We start from the raw sequence: 22,446 nt of genomic DNA on the forward strand, positions 1-22,446 counted from the left end.
AAAGTCTTCCCTTCCATCTTCAAATTCTGCTTATACAAGGACGTTTAAGAAGGAAGAAGTCTTCCCATATATCTCTCCAAAAATTGCTATTTCCTATATTGGCTGGTAATCACTTTTAAGTTTATCAGATTTAATTGTTGAAATTAGAATTAGAAGATCATAGAAATATGGAAAGTTTCATATTAAGTGATGTAAAGTAAAATAAACATAACGAAAACCACAGTATTTTTACAACCATGTAAACAAAAAGATTACTAAAAAAGGGATTGAATTCTTGAGTATTGGGAAACTCAGTTAAAGTTCCAGAGAAGAGTATCATGATTCCACCTTCACGGAAGAAAGTTGGGGGAACCAGTAGTGTAAACTATTGTATACATTTTCAGATGCAGTTATTTTTGCTTAATTATTTTTCTTTGTCACAAGGGAAAGTTCAGTCTGAGCCAAGGCTGAAAAATTATTTATATAAAGACAGAAGATATTAATAAAGAAGGTTTTTTTTTTTGTTAAAAGTCTGCTTCCTTAGCAACATATCTTATTTTTAGGAAATACCCTCTCTGAAGGAATGTAGGAGGGGAAGCAGTGACAAAGAGGGAAGTGATCACTTTTCTTAAGGTAAAATCACCAACTCCTATCCCAAGTCATATTTGAATTTGGGTACTTTATGCTTCCTTTTAGAAACAAGCTATCTCTGTGAGCATGGTTTTTCAGTTTATCTTTGCAACTTATAATTCACGTTTACAAACTATATCTGTTCTCTGACAGGAGGCAGATACAGTATTACACCAATGGAAGAATGGGGTCTCAGGACTTTGGACTGTAAGTTTCTTATAGCAATTTGTAGAGACATGCTCCTTTTCTCTCTAGGTCATTCTTTTTCATCATTTTGATCAGATCTTTCCAGTCTTTGCTGCAGCAATACCAGAAACCAGTAGAATCATTCCCTGGCATTTGTGTTATTAGAGAATTGTTGAAACATCTTTTTAGGAATCTAGAGTATGACTTAGGGACCTAGCATGAGTGAGGACCCTGGTAAGACTAGAAAACTTGAAGACGAAACTAGGAAAAATCTTTCTCAATGACTAGAAATATGCGGGGATTGTTCCCAGGCATAAGACCCAGTGAAGTTAAAATACGGGTATCTTTTTATTTAGAAACAATTCTTAATGTGGTTGGGGTGGAATAGGAGGGATGGGGTGGGGGGAAGGGTGGATGCAAAAGCTAAAATAGACCATTTTAACACATACAGGTATCTGTTGTGTAAAACCAAATGGAATTTGTCCAGTTACTAAAATAGAATGTTTCCTACAATTTACTAGTTATAAACAAACTTGCTGAGTCCTGAGAGTATATAGCACCCTATCCTAGGTGCCCACCCCAAGTAAACAGGAACTCCTGAGAGCAGTTTAATCTCATTCTAAATTGGAAGGTGATCATTCTCTTCCTTGATGCTTAACTCCTATTGTAGTATTTATGCAGGTCAAACAAACCACTTTTTTAATTAATTATTTTTAGTATGCCTTTTTTTGGAAATTTGCCCTTTGTCCATATGTTCCCTATAAAGCAGGATGTATAGCACGTTTCCAAGGTGTTTGTCCTTCCTGGAAAAATGCCATCACTGTGAACTTTTTTCCCCATTTAAATTATTCTGCTCTCTCAAAACAAAACAAAAAAAAAACTTGTGCTTTAATTCATTTTTTACATCTTAATTACTTGTTTAATTGAAAATATAAATATAGCATAAACAAGTTCAGAGGAATATAGCTAAAGATAAGAAAAGCAGGCTAGTCGTAGTCCTTGCTCCCTCAAAGTGGAAAGAGAAGCCAGATTCTGCTTTCTTAGAATTGAGCCCACATTGTTCAAGCCATTTCACATGTGTAATCTATATCAGTGGGGTCAAACTCAAATAGGGATGGAACTTTGCAGGCCCACCTGTTGACTTAGGAACCCACAAATTAATATTATCTTTGTTGTACCATTGTTTTATTTAGTTAAACATTTCCCAATTACATTTTAATCTGATTTAGGTTATGCCAAGAGTTTGTCAGCTCTTGTGTATGTGTATGTGCATAATCACAATATAGATAGGACTTAGAACGACATATTTTAAAATTTGCATTATCCCCAGCTTGCAGGTAAAATATAATTTCATCTACTCACATAACTAGCCTTTACTTTCTTTTTTTTAAAATTAGTTAATTAATTGATTGATTTTTAGTTTTAGTTTACTACATTCAGTTCCTCACATTTTTGAGTTTCAAATTTTCTCCCCCTCCCCTCCAAGATGGCATGCAATCCAAAATAGGTTCTACATATACCTTCACACTAAACATATTTTCACAATAGTCAAGTTGTAAAGGAGAACTATAATCAATGGAATGAACCATGAGAAAGAAGAAACAAAAACAAACAGCAAATAGTTTGCTTCAATCTGCATTCAGATTCCATAATTCTTTCTCTGGATGTGAATCACTTTTTCCATCATGAGTCTTTTGGAGTTGTGCCAGAACTTTGCATTGCCAAGAAGAGCCAAGTCTATCAAAGTTAGTCATTGGAGATACCGTATGTCTGTAATCGTGTATAATGTTCTCCTGGTTCTATTCCCTTCACTCAACATCAGATCATGTAAGTCTTTCCATAGCCTTTTCTTTCTTATCTAATTCCTGAATTTATTAGTATGTTATTCCTGAAAGACTCTCCTTGATTTCTCCCTTTCCCTCATCAGATATGTGAGTTTCATTTCCTACCAAGTAGATGAATTTTAAAATACAAAAACACCAACTTGTGTAAAATCTGAGACCTTTAAAAAGAAAAGGAAAATATGTAAATGAAGTTGCTGCTCTTTTTCTTGGGATTTACCAAGTGTCTGGCTTATTTATAATCTTGTACTTCCCTTTGAAGGATTTCTCAGTGGCTTAGTAGTAATTGGAAATATATAGCCATAGGTAAGTTTTTGTTTTATTTTTATTAGTTTTTATTGATGTTATTTATATATTTATAATATTTATTATATTATGGTATTGATGTAATATCCCATGTATCTTTCCCTCCTGCCCCCACCCCAAAGAACCATCCCATATAACAAATAGTACTTTTAGAGAGGAAAAAAAAGTCAACACAGCTGATTGATACATTGAAAAAGTCTAAAAACACATGTAACATGTAACTTCTGTGGACCTTTCATCTCCTTTGATTTGAGTTCCACTTGAGCCTTTTAATTTTGTTACATTTACTTTTGATTTTTTGGTATGTCATTCCATTTACATTGTGTATATTGTTTTCTTGGCTCTACTTAATTTGCATCAGTTCGTATGGATCTTCATCACACACATCATTTCTTATAGCACAGTAGTATTCCATTACATTCTTGTATCACAATTTGTTTTACCACTCACCAATCAATGGGTATCTATTTTGTTTCTTATTTAGCTATCACAAGAAGTGATGCTATAAATATTTTGGAGTATGTGGGGACTTTTTTTTCCTCATTGATAGATTCCTTGGAGTATAAGCCCAGTAATAAAGTCTCATCTTCGAAGGTATGAACATTTAGTCACTTTATTTGTATACTTCCAAATTGCTTTCCAAAGTCATGGTGCCATTTCACAGCTCCACCAATAATTTATCAATGTTCCTGTCTTCCCACACCTCTTCCAACAATGATTGTTGCTGTTTTTGCCAGTTTGTAAGGTATGCAGCAAAACCTCAGTGTTATCTTGATTTGCATTTTTTTAATGTGGTTGGAACACTTTGCAGTTCATCTTTTCAGAAATATTTGTTTATGTCCTTAGACCATTTATCTATTGGAAATGGCTATTCATCTTATCTAGCTAGCTAGCTATTAATTATTTATATATCTTAGATACCAGACCCTTATGAGAGAAATTTGACATAAAAGTTTTTTCCCCATTCAACCACTTCCTTTCTTTTCCTAGAAGCATTAAGTTTCAAGTAATCAAAGTTATCTGTTTGATCTTTTTGTAATGCCTCTATTTCTTGTTTAGTTAAGAATATATCTCTTACCTGTAGCTGCCAGAGATACATGATCTAATTTCTTAATAGTGTGATCTTTTATATTAAAGTCTCGTGTCTGTTTACAGTGTATTGTGGAATGTGGTGTGAGGTGTTATTCCATGCCTAATTTCTGCCAGACTCCCATCCAGTTGTCCCAGTAGTTTTTATCAAATAGGGAATTTTTCCCTAGGTAATTTATGTTTTCTACTTTATCAAATAGTTGGTTATTGAGTTGTGTTTTTTCTCAGTCTCCTTTGTCTGGTCTGTTCCCATTAATCAATCTCTATTCTTTTACCAATACCAGATAGTTTTGATAACTGCTTCTGTACACATAACATAGTTTGAAGTATGGAAGTGCTGTTCTCCCTTTTTACTTAACTTTTCACCATTTCCCTTAACATTCTAGATCTTTTGTTTTTCCAAGTGAATTTTGTTTTTTCTTATCAAGCTCTGTGAAGTTTCCTCTTGGTAATTTGATTGATACAGCATTAAAAGTGTAAATTAATTTTGGTAGCACTGTCATTTTCATTATATTGGCATGGCTTAGCCATGAGCGCTGAATATTCCTTCAGCTATTTAGGTTATTTAATTCTTTAAGGAGCACTTTGTAATTGAATCTATTCATGTCTTTTGTGTGCTTTGGGAGATTGATCCCCAGATAATTTTATGTATTTTGTAGTTGTTTGGAATGGGATTTCACTTTTTATTATTTCTTCTTGTCTTTTCTTGTTATCTAGAAATGCCGTTGAATTTTACTTTAGTTACACAAAAACAAAACTTCTCAAAGGCAGAATCAAGTATTGCAATAGGAATGCTAATAGTTACTCCCAGTGAAATCTAAATATAATTTTCCTGATTAGCTCTGAGGTTGTTCAGGAATAATTGCAGTATTTTTTTAAGGTGAAATCTTTAACAGGGAAGGAAGGAGAAAAAAGCACATGACATTATTTCTGAAAACAGAAACACAATGAAAGAAATAAAATATGATCTAATCTTAGTTGCCATTAGGAATATATTTGAGTTTGTATAACTGTTCTGGGAGTTATTCAGTTAGCTGAAGGAGAGGTGTTGTCTGAACATCTAGAATGGGTATGTGGGTGTGGGTGTTTGAATGTAGTATTGGCACATTGAAATAGTTCTGATAAACAGCGTAAATGAGGAGACATGAAACATCCTAACTTTGAAGTTTGTCAGAAAATATAAACCAAACTAAATTTTCTTAGTCTGTAGCAAATTATTGTGCTGGTTAGCTGTTAATGACAAATGACACCATATTAGCGGTTCTGAAATGCAATTTTGTATCCTCTAAGGTTACTAAACTGCATGCCGTTTGACTCACTCATACCACAGCTATCTACTATTTAATATAGGCTATGGCTTCAACTAAGATGTAAATTATATAAAGTTAGTTGAGTAGTGGATGTTGAGAAGACACTGATGCTGATAGCCAAAAGAAAAAAGGGAAAGAACTCATGTACAAAAATATTTAGAGCAGCTCTTTTTGTGGTGTCAAAAAACTAGAAACTAAGGAAGTAGGTATCCACCAATTGGGGACTGAACAAATTATGCCATATGTGTATAATGGAATTCTTTTGTTCCATAAGAAATAAGAGAAAGCATAGTTTCAGAAGAACCTGAGACAGCCTGTATGGAATAATGTGTAGAGTGAAGTGAGCAGAATCAGGAAAACAACATTATAAAGAAAGTATTGGAAGACTTAAGAATGCTGGTGAATGTAATGAACAGCTATGATTCCAGAAGACTGAAGATGAAGTATGCTATCCCCCTCCTGACATGTGATAGATTCATGATGAAGAATGAGATTATTTTTTTCTTGAAACTACTAGTGTAGGAATTTGTTTTGTTTTGCCAATTTATTACCAGGGTTTTGTTTTGCCTTTCTTTTTCCCCCTAAAAGTCAGGGAGGAGGCCAGATGTGCTAGTCCATACCTGTAGTCCCTGCTGCTGCTACTAGAGAGGCTGAGGCTGGTTCACTTGAGTTTGGGAGTTCTGAATTACAGTAGGGTTAAAGTCAATCAGGTGACCACACCAAGTCCAGCACCAGTGTGGTGAATCTTCCAATAGTGAAGGGGTAGGCCAGCAAGCTGCTTAAGGAAAGGCAATGAAGGAAAAGGAAATGAAGCAGATCAGCATTTCCATGCTTAGCAGTAGGATTGAGCCTGTGAGTAGTCGCTGCATTTCCACTCTGGGCAAGAGAGACATAGTCACAAACAAAACATATGTAACACAAACACATGCAAGGTAGGCAGAACAGAGGTGGGAAGAAGGGAAAATGGATACTTGTTAACTGAAAAACAACCTTTTTTAACCAAATGGCACAACAAAAAGAAAGATCAGGCAGCATAAGTGCAGTAATAGATTTCAAATACTTTGGCCATCTATCAGGAATGGACTCCAGCAAAGGAGCCTTATATCTTCACTGGAAGTGCTGCAAGCTGGGTCTGGATGTTGGTAGATTCGTAGTGATTGATAGAATATGACAGGGATAAATGCAAGAGATTATCATCAAGAGAATAAAAATAGTTCATCCAATCTTCCTAAATGATTGACCACCATTATAAAATGATCTTAGCTCTCAGTTGTGTATGATCTAAGTACAAAGCACTGTGTAGAAGTAATCCAAAGACATCAGTCCTGGCATTCCCATCTAGATATGCATAGAAGAACAAAAGAAAAGAATAATAGTGTGTCATTTGTCAAGATTCTAAATCTTTTAAAAATAACTTAGAAACTAAGAGCATACTTTGAAGTAGCAAAATGCTATTATCTGTTTAAAAGAATCAAGGTCAGTGACTGCGAAGCCTTTTTAAAGTAGTAGATGGGCAGGGAACTCAGCCTGGTTTCAGGTAATGAGTTTTTACAATATTTTAAAGGAAGAAAAAATTAACAATATACATGTGTATACTAGCTAAGTGTACTTAGGTTGGTTTTTTTTAAAGTATCCCACTCAAAAAAAGTTGATGTACTATTTTGTAACAGATTATCAGTCATCATATTTCTCCACTCTAAAGCGCATATTTTAAATATAGGCTGTGGCTTCAACTAAGATATATCATATAAAGTTAGTTGAGTAGTGGTTATAACTATTGGGAAGATTCTGCTATGTGGTAAATAACACATTTTGAAGAGAAAAATATTACTGAATAGTTTACCTCACTCAGCAGAACGTTTTGTTGGAATAAATCTATACTTAGTGAGTATGTATGATTTCTCTGGGCCTCAGTTTGTTTATCTCTAAAATGAATGGGTTGGACTTAAGGCTCATTCCAGCTTTAAAATTCTCTGATTTTGTGAATTCTATGTTCCTATTGACTTTCAGTATAATATTAGAGAAACATTCTAATCACTTCCTGGTAAAACAGTACATCTTTGAACTTCAAAACATCTTTGATTTCATTGGTTTGACTAGTCTCTCCACTAATAGAGATTGCCACCTCTTCATCTACTCCACTTAAACCTAGTAACCTATTTCTTGGACACAACATACCATTTCCAGTCTTCACACAGCCTATCTCTGATGCCCTTAAAGTGCTGCCACCTGGCTTCAGTCTCTCAGAATACCTAATTTGTTTCAAGACTGATGGCACCTGCTAGGCTAAATCTTTGTGACTCTTCTACCCCAGTTATTAGTATTTTTTCCCTTCTCAAATTCTTTAGCATTTACTTATCTGTGTACATGTCCTATCCTCTAGTAAAATATAAATTCCTTGTAACCAAGTCAAGTCAGCAAATTTTTAAGTGCTTGCTATGTGCCAGGTGGGAGGAGAAAGTGAGGCTGGTGACCTTGCACAGCCCTCCCTCCCTCCCTCCCTCAAATCAAAATCAACTGCAAGTCATGTCATCATTTCCCTGATGTCATGGTCCTCTTCAAGAACAAAGGACAAACACAACCTGTGGGTAGCCTCTTCCCTCCCCTGCCCTCCCCTACCTGGAAGGTACATTTTGACAAAGGCTGCCTCTTTTACTTTGGGTTTATGGGCTAGATTTCTTTCTCAAAAACCAAGCCTTAAACCCACCTCACTCTGGAGCTCATAGATTGGACAATAGGTCCCTGCCCTCCTAGAACAGAGTGAATGTAAATACTGTGTAGTAACTGTTTCTCTTTTGGCCAGGAACCCTGAGGGTCTTCCCCTCCCAGTTTGATTTTTTTTTTATGAGTTTTTGATTAAAGGGGCCATCCCTTGGTTAACTTCTTAAAGAGGCCTATTCACTGAATGGGTGTTACCTCACTCACAGTGAGTGTGTCCTGGTGAATATCAGGCCACTGGACCCTGATGGCTCGGGAGGAGAAAGTGAGGCTGGTGGCCTTGCACAGTCCTCCCTCACTCAAATCAAAGTCGACCGCAAGTCATGTCATCATTTTCCTGATGTCATGGTCCTCTTCAAGAACAAAGGACAAACAACCTATGAATAGCCTTTCTTTTCCTCTTCCTCCCCTTCTTTCCCCTTCCACAGGATAAATTGGAGATAATCAGAGGGAAGGCACTAGAATTAAGGATTAGGAAAGACTTCTTGTAAAAGTGGGATTTTGGCTGGCATTTGAAGAAAGCCAGGGAAGCTGGAAGACTTAAATGGGGAGGCAGAGAATTCCAGGCATGAGGGACAGCCAGTAAAAATGACCAGAGTTTGGAGATGGAGTGTCATGTGTAAGGAACAGCAAGGAGGCCAGTGTGGCTGTATCCTAGAGACTGTGTAGAAGACTGGAAAGCAGCCAGGTTATAAAGCTCTTTAAAAGCCAGATGGAGGGTTTTTATATTTGATCCTGAAGGTAACAGGGAGCCACTGAACTTAATTGTACAAGGAGGGGATAGCATGGCCATATCTTGTAGGATTTTAGGATCATCAATAAGTATTGATCAAATTTAATCAGTTGCTATGATCAAAACAAAAATTGATCACCTCTTAGGTAATCTTCCACAGATGAAACTTTTTGAGTGTAAGTAGGGTGGTCTTCAAGTGATCATCTGTCACCAAGCCCTCTTCCTATTATCTGATTCCTTATTGAATGCCTTCAGACTTGCCTAAGTTTTCCCCATCAAAAAAATCCTCACTATACCTTTCCATTCCCTCAAGCTACCATAGATCTCTAACCTTTCTCAGCCAAACTCCTTGAAACTTGTCTAAACTTGCTGTCTTTATTTCCTGTCCTCTCACTTCTCACCCACCTGAATTGAAACTACTCTTTCCAAAGTTTCCAGTAATATCCTAATTGCCAGATGTGAAGGTCCTTTCTCAGGCCTCATCCTTCTTGACCTCTTTGCTGCATTTGACACTGTTGACCACCTTTTCCTGGACACTCCCTTCTCAGGGACACTCCTCTATTCTGTTCTTTTCTCATCTATGACCAATCCTCAGGCTAACCATTCCCTAACAGTAGGTATTCCCCCAAGGTTTTAACCCATGCCTTCTTCTCTTCTGCTCTATCTCTCCTTTGTGACTTCCTCAGCTCCCATGGGTTTAACTATCATCTCTATGCAGATGACTGTCAGAGAGAGGAGATAAGTAAGTAGATCAATATCTGGCCTTAGTGCCTCTCCTGAGCTTCAGTCCCCCATCACCCACTGCATGTTGGACATTTCAAACTGGATGGCCTAGAGACACTACAAACCCAACATGTCCAAAATGAACTCATTTTTCCCTGTAAAAACTCCACCCCTTCCAGATTTCCCTATTTCTGTTGAGGGTGTTACTCACTCTCAGTTCCTAGTTCATGACCTATGTCTATTGTCCTATCTTGCTTTTTCTACCTCCATACCTTTCACATCCAATCTCTTCATTCACATAAGTACCACCCTAGTTTGAGTCCTCATCACCTCTCACCTAGATTATTGCAACAGTGCCTTTTAATCATTCTTTTTTGCCTTAATTCTCCCACCACTCTAGTCTATCACATACACTGTAGCCAAAGTAATTTTCCTAAGTGATAAATCTCACTGTGTGATTCCGCTACCCAGTCACTGGGTTCCAGTGGCTTCCTATTGATTCTAGGATAAAATATGAACTTTTCTTTTTAACTAAAAAGCCATTTGCAACCTGGCCCCAACCTCTTTTCAACATCATTGGACATAATCTCCCTCCTGTATTCAGCAGTTTAGTCAAATTGCCTTTTCTGTGTTCCTTGCTCACGACACTTCACCTCTCCTCACTTTGTCTTTGCACCGGCTGTTCCTCACACTTGGAATGCATTCCTACCTTTCCTCCACTTCAAAATATCTGTCTTTAAAATGCAACTAAGGCAACGATGGTGATGCACTAGAACAAGGGTGGGGCACCTATAGCCTTGAGGCCACGTGTGGCCTTCTAGGTCCTTGGGTACAACTTTTTGACTGAATCCAACTTTTATAAATCCTTTTATTAAGGGGATTTGTTCTGTGAAGTTTGGATTCAGTCAGATGGCTGCACTTGAGTACCTAGAGGGCCATATGTGGCCTCGAGGCCACAGGCTCCCCACCCCTGCACTAGAACCTTTTCTAATAAATACTCCCTCTCTCAGCTCCTGGCATTCTGTCAGGCTGTCCATTACGTCTAGAGCTCTCTTCCCTCTTCCACTCCAACTACTGACCTCCTTGGCTTAAGTCCCAACTAAAATCCCACCTACTACTACTTCTTCAATCCCTCTTAATTCCAATGCCTTCCATCTGTTAATTATTTCCTATTTATCATATATATAGCTTGCTTTGTATATATTTATTTTGAATGTTGTAAGGTCTTCGAGGGAAGGAACTATCTTTGTCCTCTTTTTGTATCCCCAGCTCTTAGCACAGTGCCTGGCACGTAGTAGGCTTTTAATAAATTGATGCAGAGTAAAGTAAGGAGAGCCAAGAAAACAACATACACAATAATTACAACAATGTAAATGGAAAGAACAACACACCAAAAAATTTAAAAGTAAATGTAACAAAAATTATAAAGTTCAATTAACAGTCAAATGAAGAGTTTTGAGAAGATATCCCCAACCTACCCCTTCTAGGAGGTGGGAGAGCCACAGATGTTACATATTATACATATTTTCAGACTTTCTTGATGTGTTGATCAGTTGTGCTGCCTTTTTTTTTCTCTCCCTCCAAAAAAAGTACTATTTGTCATATGAGATGGCTTTTAGAGAAGGGGAGATATACATGGGATACTGTAGTGATACAAGAAACAGAAAAACAGTGATAACATTTTTTTTAAAAGATGCAGCTGAAGCACAATCTTTTTCATGAAGCCTTTCTTTATCCCCACCAATTCCTAGTGAGTACTCTCCAAACTACCTTATGCTGAACTAATTTGTTATTCACTTTTTATCTATACTATATATGGTTTTTATATGCAGTTGTTTTCTCCCTCCTTATAATATAAGCTGATTGTGAATATGAGTTGTATCATTCTTTGTACTTGTATCCCCAGGACCTGGCACAGTGCTTGGCATATAATAGTAGGTGATTAATAAATGTATTGATTGATGTGGTTTGATAGGGCCTAATTAGCTTTTACTCCACTGCTTTCAGTAACCCAGAAGCATAAAGTAATGTTATTTAAAAGATTAACAATAACATAATGGTCTTAAAAATATTAAAAGGGTTAATGTACTATGGCCTAGATTGTCTATATTTTGTATGTTTCAGCAAAAATATTGTTCCCATTGTGTAAGTATCAACCCCTAACATGTTAGCAATTTGCCTAAGTTGTTATTGTTGTTATTATTTTAATCAACTTTAAACTATTTTAATATATCCAAATTTTGCTTCTTTGGTGATTTTTCATACCTGTTTTTTCTACTTACCTCATTATGTAAATTACTGATTTGTTTCTGCAATTTGTACTTGACAACATCTGTATAGTATACTACAGAGGAAGGAAGAGCATATGAAACCAACTAAATATTCAGTCTTTTCTTTTCTTTTCTTTTCTTTTTTTTTTCTTTTTGGCAGGGCAATTGGGGTTAAATGACTTGCCCAAGGTCACACAGCTAGTACATGTGTGAAGTGTCTGAGGCCGATTTGAACTCGGGTCCTCCTGACTCCAGGGCTGGTGCTCTACTCACTGCACCACCTAGCTGCCCCAGTCTTTTTTTTTTTTTTAAGGAGACTTATCCCTGGGTCTGTATAGTCATGTAACTATCTAGCAACTGGGTATTGTCTTAGGAGTAACCAATTTGTATATTGTGACCATTCTATTCCTGACCTACTGGTTTCTTTAACTGTTAACAGATGGCCTGATTGGGGACTTTTAGCATATCCAGAAGTCTTAAGGTTGGCAGAATGTTGAATATTTGTGGATCCTGGCCATTTGCCAGAATTTAATTGGGCCCTTAAGTAACAGAGATAAGTTGGTATCATGAGACTCAAAAATTCTATAGTTTCAAAGAAGTCTATTCCTTTCAATGAATTTGTGGTGTAATTTATGCATTTTTTCATTTGGAATATTTGAGGCAATTTTGGTTCAGAAAAAGATCTGACCTAATCTACCAAAAGTTTATGGGTAGACCCAGTAAAACCTCCAAAATAGTAACACTTCTGAAATCTGGCATATGTTTATCCCTGGATTTCTCAGTGGCGTGCTTTTGGGTTGATCTGATCCTTCATGTCTTAGTTCCTATGTTTAATCTATTTTAGAAACTGGATGGCTTCTACAGGGAGCCAGCCCTCTGATATAGACAATATTTTTGGATTCTTCAATGATGGAGCACCCCCCACCAAAAAACCCAGGTAAGGAAGAGAATAGAACCTCGAGAACAAAGGTAATGGTTATTGTTGTCTGATGCAGAAGAGCAACCTGTTCATGTTGCATCTACTTGGCATGTTTGATTTTTCATCCAGTTCATGTTGTCAAAAGCTATCAAAGCAGAGATGATTCCTCAACTTGACCCTTATTTTGGTACTGTGTTTTACATGACCAGGTAAAGGGAGAGAAGGAGCTAGTGACAGTAGTAGTTGATTTTTACCCCAGCACCACACTTCTCAAGACTAAAAGGAATGTGCTCGCCTTCTTGATGTTTCACTAAATCAGGGAGAAAGGCAATAGAGGCAGGGACAGTAGAGAAAGCTCAGTTCTTTTCCCCAAACTCTAGGTGATACGCCCAAAACCAGACCACTGTGAGACCATTTGAGAACACCCCACTTGTTAGAACCTTAGAGAAATTCTAGGGAATTCCAGCTTGTTTTGCCAGGCTCCCTTATTAATTTAGTCAATCATTGTTTTTCCAAAAATTACAGTGTCCTCAGCACTGTATTAAATGTTGCAGTTTCTTGGGTAGGCAAGCATTTCTTCTGTAGGGTAAAAAAAAAATTATTAGTATACCAGGTACTTAACTTACACTTTGGAAGAGAACTCAGCAACATCTCCTTTGAGGTTCATTTCATCACAATATATCATCCTATCTAAACCTTCGTGGCAGATACCTACTGGACCTTTAATGATTGGCCCTCTTTTCTCAAGAATCAGTCTTTCTCTACCCCAATCCTTGTCCTTTACATAAGGACTTCAATATGTATGTTGATGTTCTCTCAAATACCCTGGCTTCCCAATACATCAACCTTAACTCAGGTAGTTACAGAATTGAGTGTTGGGAGGGACCTCTGTGGACATCTAAAACAACTCATATCAGAATAATCTCCACTTTAAGATTCTCAACAGGTAGTTGTCCAGCCTTTCCTTAAACCACCAAGAAGGGGGAACCCACAGCCTCTTGAGGCAAACCATTCCAATTTTAGACAGCTCTGATTGTTAGAAAGGTTTTCCTGACATTAAACCTAAATTTACCACTTTGCAACTTACAGCTATTGCTATCAGTTCTGCTGCCCTGGAGCCAGATGGAACAAGTTTATCCCTGGTCACATGACAGCCAGCCCTTCAGATACTTGAAGACAGGTCCCTAGGTCTTATTTTCTGCAGACTAAACATTCCCAATTCTTCACCTGATCCTCATATCATGGACTTGTCCTTCACCATCCTGGTTGCCCTCTTCTGAATACTCTTCTGTCATATCAGTGTCCTTAAATTGTGATTCCTATGACTAAACACAGTACTCAAGATGAGATCTGAAAGTCAGTGAGCAGTAGAACTATCATTTCTCTATTCATGGAAGCCCTATCCCCTTTGTAATGAAGCTCAAGAATTCATTAGCTTTTTTGGCTGCTACTTCACTTTGTTAACTCACATTGAGTCTGCTATCCACCAAAACCCCAGATCTTTTCTGAAACAACTTCTGTCTTTCTATGCCTCCTCCTCCTTCTTGTGCTCCTAGAGCTTATTTTTTGTACACAAGAATAAAGCTTTACATTTAGCCCTACTGAATTTCATCTCACTGGATTCAGCCCAATGCTAGCCTGTTATCCTTTTGGATCCCAATTCTGTCATCCACTGTCTTAGCTATCCCACCCAGTTTTGTGCCATCTGCAAATTTGATGAACATATCTTCTATGCCTTTACTCAAGTCATTAAGATCTCTGTGATATTCTACTAGAGACCTCTTGCCATAGTTTGAATCCATCTGATTGTACTATCATCTAATCCACATTTCTCCATCTTCTCCACAAGAATAGTACAACATAATTTTATAAATCTAATTTACTTAAAACTTAAGTAAACTATATTCATACCATTCCCCTCATTTACTGGTTTAGTAATCCTATCAAAAAAAGAAATGAAGTTAGTCTGGCATGACCTGTTCTTTATGAAGCCATGGTGGCCCTTTATCATTACCACTTCCCTTCCAAATTTTCACCAGCCATCTCTTTAATGACCCTCCAAGAATCTAAGTGAAGTTCAGTGAGTGACCTTTAGTTGGCAGATTCTTTCTCTTCCCTTTTTTAAAAATTGGGCCAATGTTTGCCCTTCTCCAATTATGTTGTACTTCTGATTTCTGTGATCTTTCATATATCACTAATAGTGGCTCAATAATCATCTCTACCAGTTTTCAGGACTAGAAGATGTAGTTCATCTAGAACAACTGACTTGAACTCACCAGGGTAGCTAGTAAGGTATCTCCTTACTTTCAGATACCAACTCCCTAATAGAAATGTTTTGTTCTGTCATTTCCAGTGCAAAAGTCATCTTAGAAGAGAAATATTCAAATAGATCTATGATCTTATCACTTTAGGAATTCCTTTCAGTATCAGCTCACTGTTAGTCATTTTTGTTCTGTCATTTCCAGTGTAAAGGTCATTCTCCTTGGAAGAGAAAACAGATTCTCTCTTTTGTCAGTTATCATCAGCCTGTCCACCCCAAGCAAAGGTCCTATCCTTTCTTTAATCCTCCTTTCCCTCCCAACAGAGCTTTAAAAAACAAAACAAAACCTTTTTGCCATCCATAACTTCCCTTACAAGCCTGAACTTATTCTGATTTTTATCATTCCTGATACTATTTTTACTAGATTCTGTCATGCATTTATGCTACTCGTCTTCCGTTACCAAATGTTGTTTCCGTCTTCTTTATATTTTTTCTTTTTTTTTTTTTACAACATTCATTTTTTATAAGATTTTGAGTTTCAAATTTTTCTCCCTCCCTCTGTCTCATCTTCCCTCCCCAAGATGGCAAGCAGTCTGATATAGGTTATACATGTGGAATCATGTAAACATTTCCACATTAGTTATGTTGTGAAAGAAGAAACAAAACAAAAGTGAAAAACCACCAAAAAAAAAGTGAAAATAGTATGCTTCAATGTGCATTCAGACTCCATAGTTCATTCTCTGAATGTGGATAACATTTTCTGTCATGAGTCTTCTGTAATTGTCTTAGATCATTGTATTGCTGAGAAGAGTTAAGTCAGTCATAGTTGATCATTGCACAGTGTTGCTGTTACTGTGTACGATGTTCTCCTGGTTCTTCTCTCTTCACTCAGCATCAGTTCATGTAAGTCTTTCAGGTTTTTCTGAACTCTTCCTGCTCATAATTCCTTATTGCACAATAGTGTTCCATTACCTTCTTATACCACAACTCTACCAACAGTGCATTAGTGGCCCAATTTTCCCACATCTTCTCCAACATTTATCATTTTCCTTTTGTTACTTTAGCCAACCTGATAGGTGTGAAGTAGTACCTCAGAGCTGTTTTCATTTCCATTTCTCTAATCAGTAATGACTTAGATAATTTTTTCATATGACTATAGATAGCTTTAATTTCTTCATCTGAAAACTGCCTGTTCGTATCCTTTGACCATTTATCAATTGGGAAATGACTTGTATTCTTATAAATTTGACTAAGTTCTGTATTTATTTGAGAAATGAGGCCTTTATTAGAAATACTTATTGTAAAAATGGCTTCCCATTTTTCTGCTTTCCTTCTAATCTTGGTTGCATTGGCTTTGTTTGTGCAAAACCTTTTTAATTTAATGTCATCAAAATTATCCATTTTGCATTTCATAATGTTTTCTATCTCTCATTTGGTCATAAATTCTTCCCTTCTCTATAGATCTGACAGGTAAACCATTCTTTATTTTCCTAATTTGCTTAAGGTATCACCCTTTATGTTTAAATCATGTACCTATTTTGACTTTATTTTGATATACAGTGTGAGATGTTGGTCTATGTTTAGTTTCTGTCATGCTGTTTTCCAGTTTTCCCAACAGTTTTTGTCAAATAGTGAGTTCTTATCCCAGAAGCTAAAGTCTTTGGGTTTATCAAACACTAGATTACTGTGGTCATTAACTATTGTGTCTTAAGTACCTAATCTATCCCACCAATGCACCACTCTTTTTCTTAGCCAGTACCAAATAGTTTTGATGATTGCCAATTTGTAATATAGTTTTAGATCTGGTACAGCTAGGCCACCTTCCTTTGCAATTTTTTTCATTATTCCTCTTGATATTCTTGATCTTTTGTTCTTCCAGATGAATTTTGTTATTTTTTTCTACCTCTATAAAATAATTTTTGCTAGTTTGATATATGTCTTTTAAAATCCAAGTTGGTTAGTGAGTTTTCTGTTTGTTCACATTGGTATCTTTACATAAATCCTATATTTCCTTCACATTGGAATTCTTTTCCTTTATGTCTTCAGAATTTAATTTTCAAGCATCCCTCATCTCTCTTGGGCTGACTTCCTCTAAAGCATTTTAGTCCCTGGGAACCTACCTTCCTTCCTCTGAGCCTCGTTAAAATCTGCTTTCCCAGTATATAGAATACATGTCAGACTATGTCTGGCTTTCTTCTTCTCTGTCACAAACTCTAGAAGAAGTGATCTCTTCCCATGCCCTCCCTCTCCCTGCCCCAAGATTCTCATTCTTTCTACCCCAACATCCTTATTGGTGAGAATAAGATCCAAAATAGAATTTTCTGTTGTTGCTTCCTCCACCTTCTGAAGAACAACATAACCACTAAGGCAAGTCAAGAAGTTATTAGCTCCTTTGCTTTTGGCAGAGAGAAAAAGCCACAGCAGATAATCTGGATATAATTGAACTCCCTCATCACTACTGTGTTATACCTCCATGCCAGAATTGTGATCTGATTCCAAATCACTTCACCTAATTCTTCTTTCTATCCAGGTCTCCTGTAATGTACAGGACAATTTTGTTGTTACAGTGACAAAATTATTTTTTGTTTCTTCTCCTTTTAACCACTCCAAAACTTCTGTGTCATACTTCCTGGCCTATTTCCTCATATGACTATACTTTGTTAATATCCATACAATACCCCTATTTTTACCCATCTTGTTTCTTTTGAGTAAGATATACCCATCGAGATGCATAGTCTCATCTTGGGTTACATCTCACCAGCTTTAACTGTGAAGTCAAATTGCCCTCTTGTATTAGGAATTTGGCTTCTCCCATTTGTTGCCTAATTTTTAGATATTTGTGAACAGGCACTTGAGACTATGGGTTTGAGTTCCCTTCTTGTATCATATTTTCTATGAACTTCTAGATTCCTTATTTGTTATTCTTCCTTTGTAACTATTCGTTATAATATGTAACTTAGGGAATATACATAAGCAATCTTCTTCCTCGTCTTTTTTAGTTTAAAGCCCTTTTGACTAGATTTATATAACACTTGGAAAATTCTTACCGGCCTGTGTTAGGTTAATTTCTTCTCTGGCCAGGAATCTCTGCCAGTCCTATATTGTAAGCCATGATCTAAATCCTATTTTTAGATACTACCTTATTAGCCAGCTGTTCACTTTCCGACTTAATTTTTCTCTTCTGCATCCCTTGTCTTCGCTGGAACAGTGTTGAATACAACCTGTGCCCCATGGTCTTTGATTTCTTCCCAAAAGCTTTATAATCATTGGCAGTACCTTTTACATTCATTCTGGAAGTATCATTTGTGACAACATGAATCAGCCAAAAGTTGAAGGATTGTCATCTGTTTAGAGCAACGTTTTGGGAGATTTTCTGTTATCTCTCGTGCATATGCCCCAAAAAGACAACAGACATTTCTATTGTTATCAGGTTAACAGATACCTGCTTCTCTACCCCTAAACAGGGAATCACCGACTACTATTCCTCTTCTGCTTTTCCTCTGACTCTTACTGAATCATCTCTTACCTGATAGCTTCTCTGGCTCTGTTATATCGTTGTTGGTATCACAAGCAACTTCTTTCTCCTCAGAAGATCCAACTCTCTCTTCTGAAAGAAGAGTCTCAAATCTGTTTTTAAGCTCTAATTATACAGCTGTCCTTTTCATTCACTTTCTCCTCTGTGTAACCCTTTCCACTCTCTCATTTTGATAAAGGTCAAGTCTTCTTTTGTCCATCTCAGGACCCTTTTTCCCCATCAAAGTTTTACTTCTGTTTCCTTTAGGAATCCTTTATTCTTCCTCACAGCTTGCAATATAGAAAGGTATTCTTCAAGTCCCTTCACCTTCTCCTCCAGAAAGATCACCGTACATCTGGAACATATAACAGTCATTTAACAGAAATACAACACTTGTAATTGCACAAGTTCTTTTATTCTCTATAATGGTTGAGATTTTAATTTTGTTTTTGGAATCTGTTATTTAAAAAATCTGTTATTTAAAAAGATATTTACCCCTTCAACCCTAAACACCTAGCTAAAATATTTATATCCATTTATCACTTCTTAATAACTTGACAGCCATTCAGATCCCTTTCCTTCATCTCAACAGTTTATAAGACCACATCCACCTTACAGTAGTCTCTGATCTGTTTCAGCAGTTTGCCCTACCTCACTCACTGGTGGGGTTACCCAGAGTGGGATGAGACTGACTTCACAACAACAACAAAACCCACCAATTCATGCTGTCAATTAATTAGTTTAACCCTCTGAGTCTTCCATTTACCTTTTCTTATTTACCTTGCCTTCTCTTCATGACTCCATTTGGGGTTTTCTGGGCAAAAATACTAGAATGGTTTGACATTTCCTTCTCTAGCTCATTTTACAGATGCAGAAACTGAGGCAAACAGGGTTAAGTGACTTGCCTAGGGTCACATAGCTGGTAAGTGTGTGAGGCCAGATTTGAATTCAGGTCTTCCTGACTCTAGGCCCACCACTCTGTCTATTGTACCTTCAATCTGCATTATCTTTGCCAAATACTTTATCCTCATCATTCTTGAGCCTACCTCTTCGGGTTCTATCCCGTAATCCTCATTGCTTTTCCTTAATTGACCTTGAATATAGTTTTCTCATAACCTAGAATCTTTAGCCATATATGGTCCTGGGTATTGTTCTTCAGATTTTACTTAATTTCTCACCCTCAAATTCAACCACTGACATACTTTACTAGTACACATCTCTCCCCATCACCTACAAGATTTTCTTATAATTTTCTGACTTATACCCTTATATCTTTTTCCTTTCCTTCTCCCATGGAAGTTCCTCCCATAACCTTCTCCCAGGTTATCCCTTGACTCCATCACATACAGCAGTGATCATACCAAGTTAATCTCAATACCAAGTTGTTCACCGCTATTATCCTTAACTCTGAAATTAGTTTATCAGACCATATCACACTATGCTCCCATCTCTCCCTATGCAGTGTGAGATAGTAGATAGAGAGCTGGACTAGGAGTCAGAAAACCCTGCTTCTGATGCTTATTAGCTATGTGACTATGGATAAGATACTTAAACTCACTGCGTTTTCTCATCCGTAAAGAGAGGATTGGATAGTCTCTAAAGTCCCTTCTAGCTCAAAATCTATAATTCTATAACTTATGTATGTAGTCGTTGTTTAAGTTCTAATTCTGTTCATTTCTTATAATTTAGGAAAAGATGTGGGAGAAGACCTCTTGGATAAAAGTGCCTTTACCAAAAATTAAGTGGCAAGTTGGCCTTTAGAGAGTTTTTAGCCTTGTATATTTGAGATCCTAGAGTAAGAAGTGTATTGCAATGTAACTAGGGTCCTAATCTGCCCAGCTAAAAAGCTGTTATTCTTATGTTTAGTAAATTGGTTTGTTGTATGTTTCAAGGCAGATTCTGCCTGCTTTCCCTAGAAAAAATGTATTGTTATGCAGCACATATTTTTTGATCAGATGTGTGAGTCCTCAGTTCTTTCAGAGCCTTAGTAATTCCCATTCCTTCTCAGCCTCCATTCTGGATTCCATAAACACAGTAGAGGCAAATTTATTCTCATCTTTATCCTAAGGTTAATTATTTTTTCCTTCAAGATCCTTATAACATAATATGGGTTAAAATCCCCATGACTTTATCAGTCTGGTGTCTAATAAGGAACTAGGTCACAGGGTTGGTTTTTTTTTCTCTTGAAATTTAATTTTTTCTTTTGTGTTACTTTTTTTCTGTTTATTAAAAGTCATATATTCCTATATTACCCTACTGAACTATAATTTTGAGATCTTTATCCTTTTTGTTTTGTCTAAAGTATGAATGATATAAAGGAGAGAGTCAACTTCAGGATTACTTTTAATTCCTAAAGCTGGGTCTTTGTTGCTATGTTTTTTAGCAGACACTTTTCCTGATATTCCGCTCTGCCTCATGTACTTTGGAGTGAAATGTTTTAGAAATTAGTATTTATCATCTTTAGCTTATGTGAAAGTTGTACTCTTAGTAGTTCATTTTTTCCATCTGACCAAGGTCTTTTCAATCCAACAAAAATGTATTAAGTGTTTAATATCAAGGTACTGCTATGTCAGACATAGTATGGCATGGTGGAGAGAATGTGAACTTGGAGTCAGGAGAAAACTAATTCAAAGCCAGTCAGTGGCTCTGTGACCAGGAACAAATCATTTAATCTCACTGAACCTTAATTCCCTCATCTATAAATTGAGGATAATAATACTGTAGTTCTTCCCTCATGGGACTTTCAGGATGATCAAATGAGATAAATCATGTAAAATGCTTTGTAACCCTAAAGGAGCATGAACCTAATGGGGGCATGTAACATGTGCAGGAATACTAGAATGCAGGGTAGAATGAGATAAGGGCAAAAGAGAGAGCCAGACAAAATTCCCTATGAAAATTTGAGGAGAGAGAAATCACTTTCACTTTGAGGATAATGTAGATTAGGGCAACCTCATGGAGAGTGTGGAGCTGGGCCTTGAAAGCCAAGAATTTCAGCAGGCAGAGATGTGAAAGGTGTTGAGTGAACAGCTGACACATCCTGAGAGTTAGGCAGAATATAGGATATAGTTGGGGAACAGCTAGTACTCCAGTTTGGCATAAAGGGGAATAGTGTAAGATCAATTAAAATAGGTAAATTGGAGCCAGAGCGAGGAGGGCCTGAAGTACCGAAAGAATTTGTATTTTATACTTTGGGCAAAAACTCCTGAGGATTTTTGCCTAGAGGAGTAACACTCTCAGGCCAGTGCATTAGGAAAACAAATTTCTCAAATGTGCTTTTTTCTACAGGAAGCTGCTCCCAAGTTTAAAATCCAAGAAACCCCGGGAACTTGTGCTTGTGATTGGAACAGGCATCAGTGCTGCAGTTGCACCTCAAGTTCCAGCTCTGAAATCATGGAAGGGACTAATTCAGGCCCTGCTAGATGCTGCTATTGATTTTGATCTCCTTGAAGATGAAGAGAGCAAAAAGTTTCAGAAGTGTCTCCATGAAGACAAGAACCTCGTCCATGTTGCACATGACCTTATCCAGAAACTGTCTCCTGTGAGTGTCCCTATCCTTGGACATTCTGCACTTCTCAAAACCCTTAGTGGTACTCTCACTAGAGAGCAAAGCTGTCCAGTTGCAACTGATAAAGCTTAATCACATCAATAGCCACTAGATTCTTAAAGATATCAAGAAGCTAAAATGTTGAGGCAAATATAATTAGATGGAATAAATATAAGTATTACCTTTGAGTGATAAAGAATCAGCTTTAGAAGTGTAATATGTAGGAGGCATGACTAGATAGTTTATGTGAAAATTATCTGATGGTTTTAAGTAAATTGTGAGTTCAATATGAGTTTATAGTATAACCCAGCCAAATTAACTGATGTAATCTTAGGTTTCATTAATAGATATAGTATAAAATTAGAGAGGTAACAGTTGATGTAGTCTGCCTTCTTCAGACCACATCTGTTCATTTCTGGGC

General features: G+C 36.9%; 1 protein-coding gene across 3 annotated transcripts in view; it reads left to right on the plus strand.

Moving 5' to 3' along the window:
- The first annotated feature begins 540 nt into the window (after positions 1–540).
- Positions 541–22,446, plus strand: part of FAM118B (family with sequence similarity 118 member B) — a 60,377-nt gene continuing 38,471 nt past the window's right edge. Inside the window, exons 1-4 of one of the 3 annotated variants that reach the window (XM_036742480.1) lie at positions 541–612; positions 763–816; positions 12,630–12,722; positions 21,767–22,019. In XM_036742480.1, coding sequence (XP_036598375.1) covers positions 794–816; positions 12,630–12,722; positions 21,767–22,019 — 369 coding nt within the window. In that variant the 5' untranslated portion in view covers positions 541–612; positions 763–793. Of the gene's footprint in view, positions 613–762; positions 817–2,722; positions 2,943–12,629; positions 12,723–21,766; positions 22,020–22,446 lie in introns of those variants that run through there. The other 2 variants (XM_036742482.1, XM_036742481.1) reach the window with 2 other exon arrangements.

This window comes from Trichosurus vulpecula, chromosome 2 (assembly GCF_011100635.1).
Source record: "Trichosurus vulpecula isolate mTriVul1 chromosome 2, mTriVul1.pri, whole genome shotgun sequence".
NCBI classification, from domain to species: Eukaryota; Metazoa; Chordata; class Mammalia; order Diprotodontia; family Phalangeridae; genus Trichosurus; species Trichosurus vulpecula.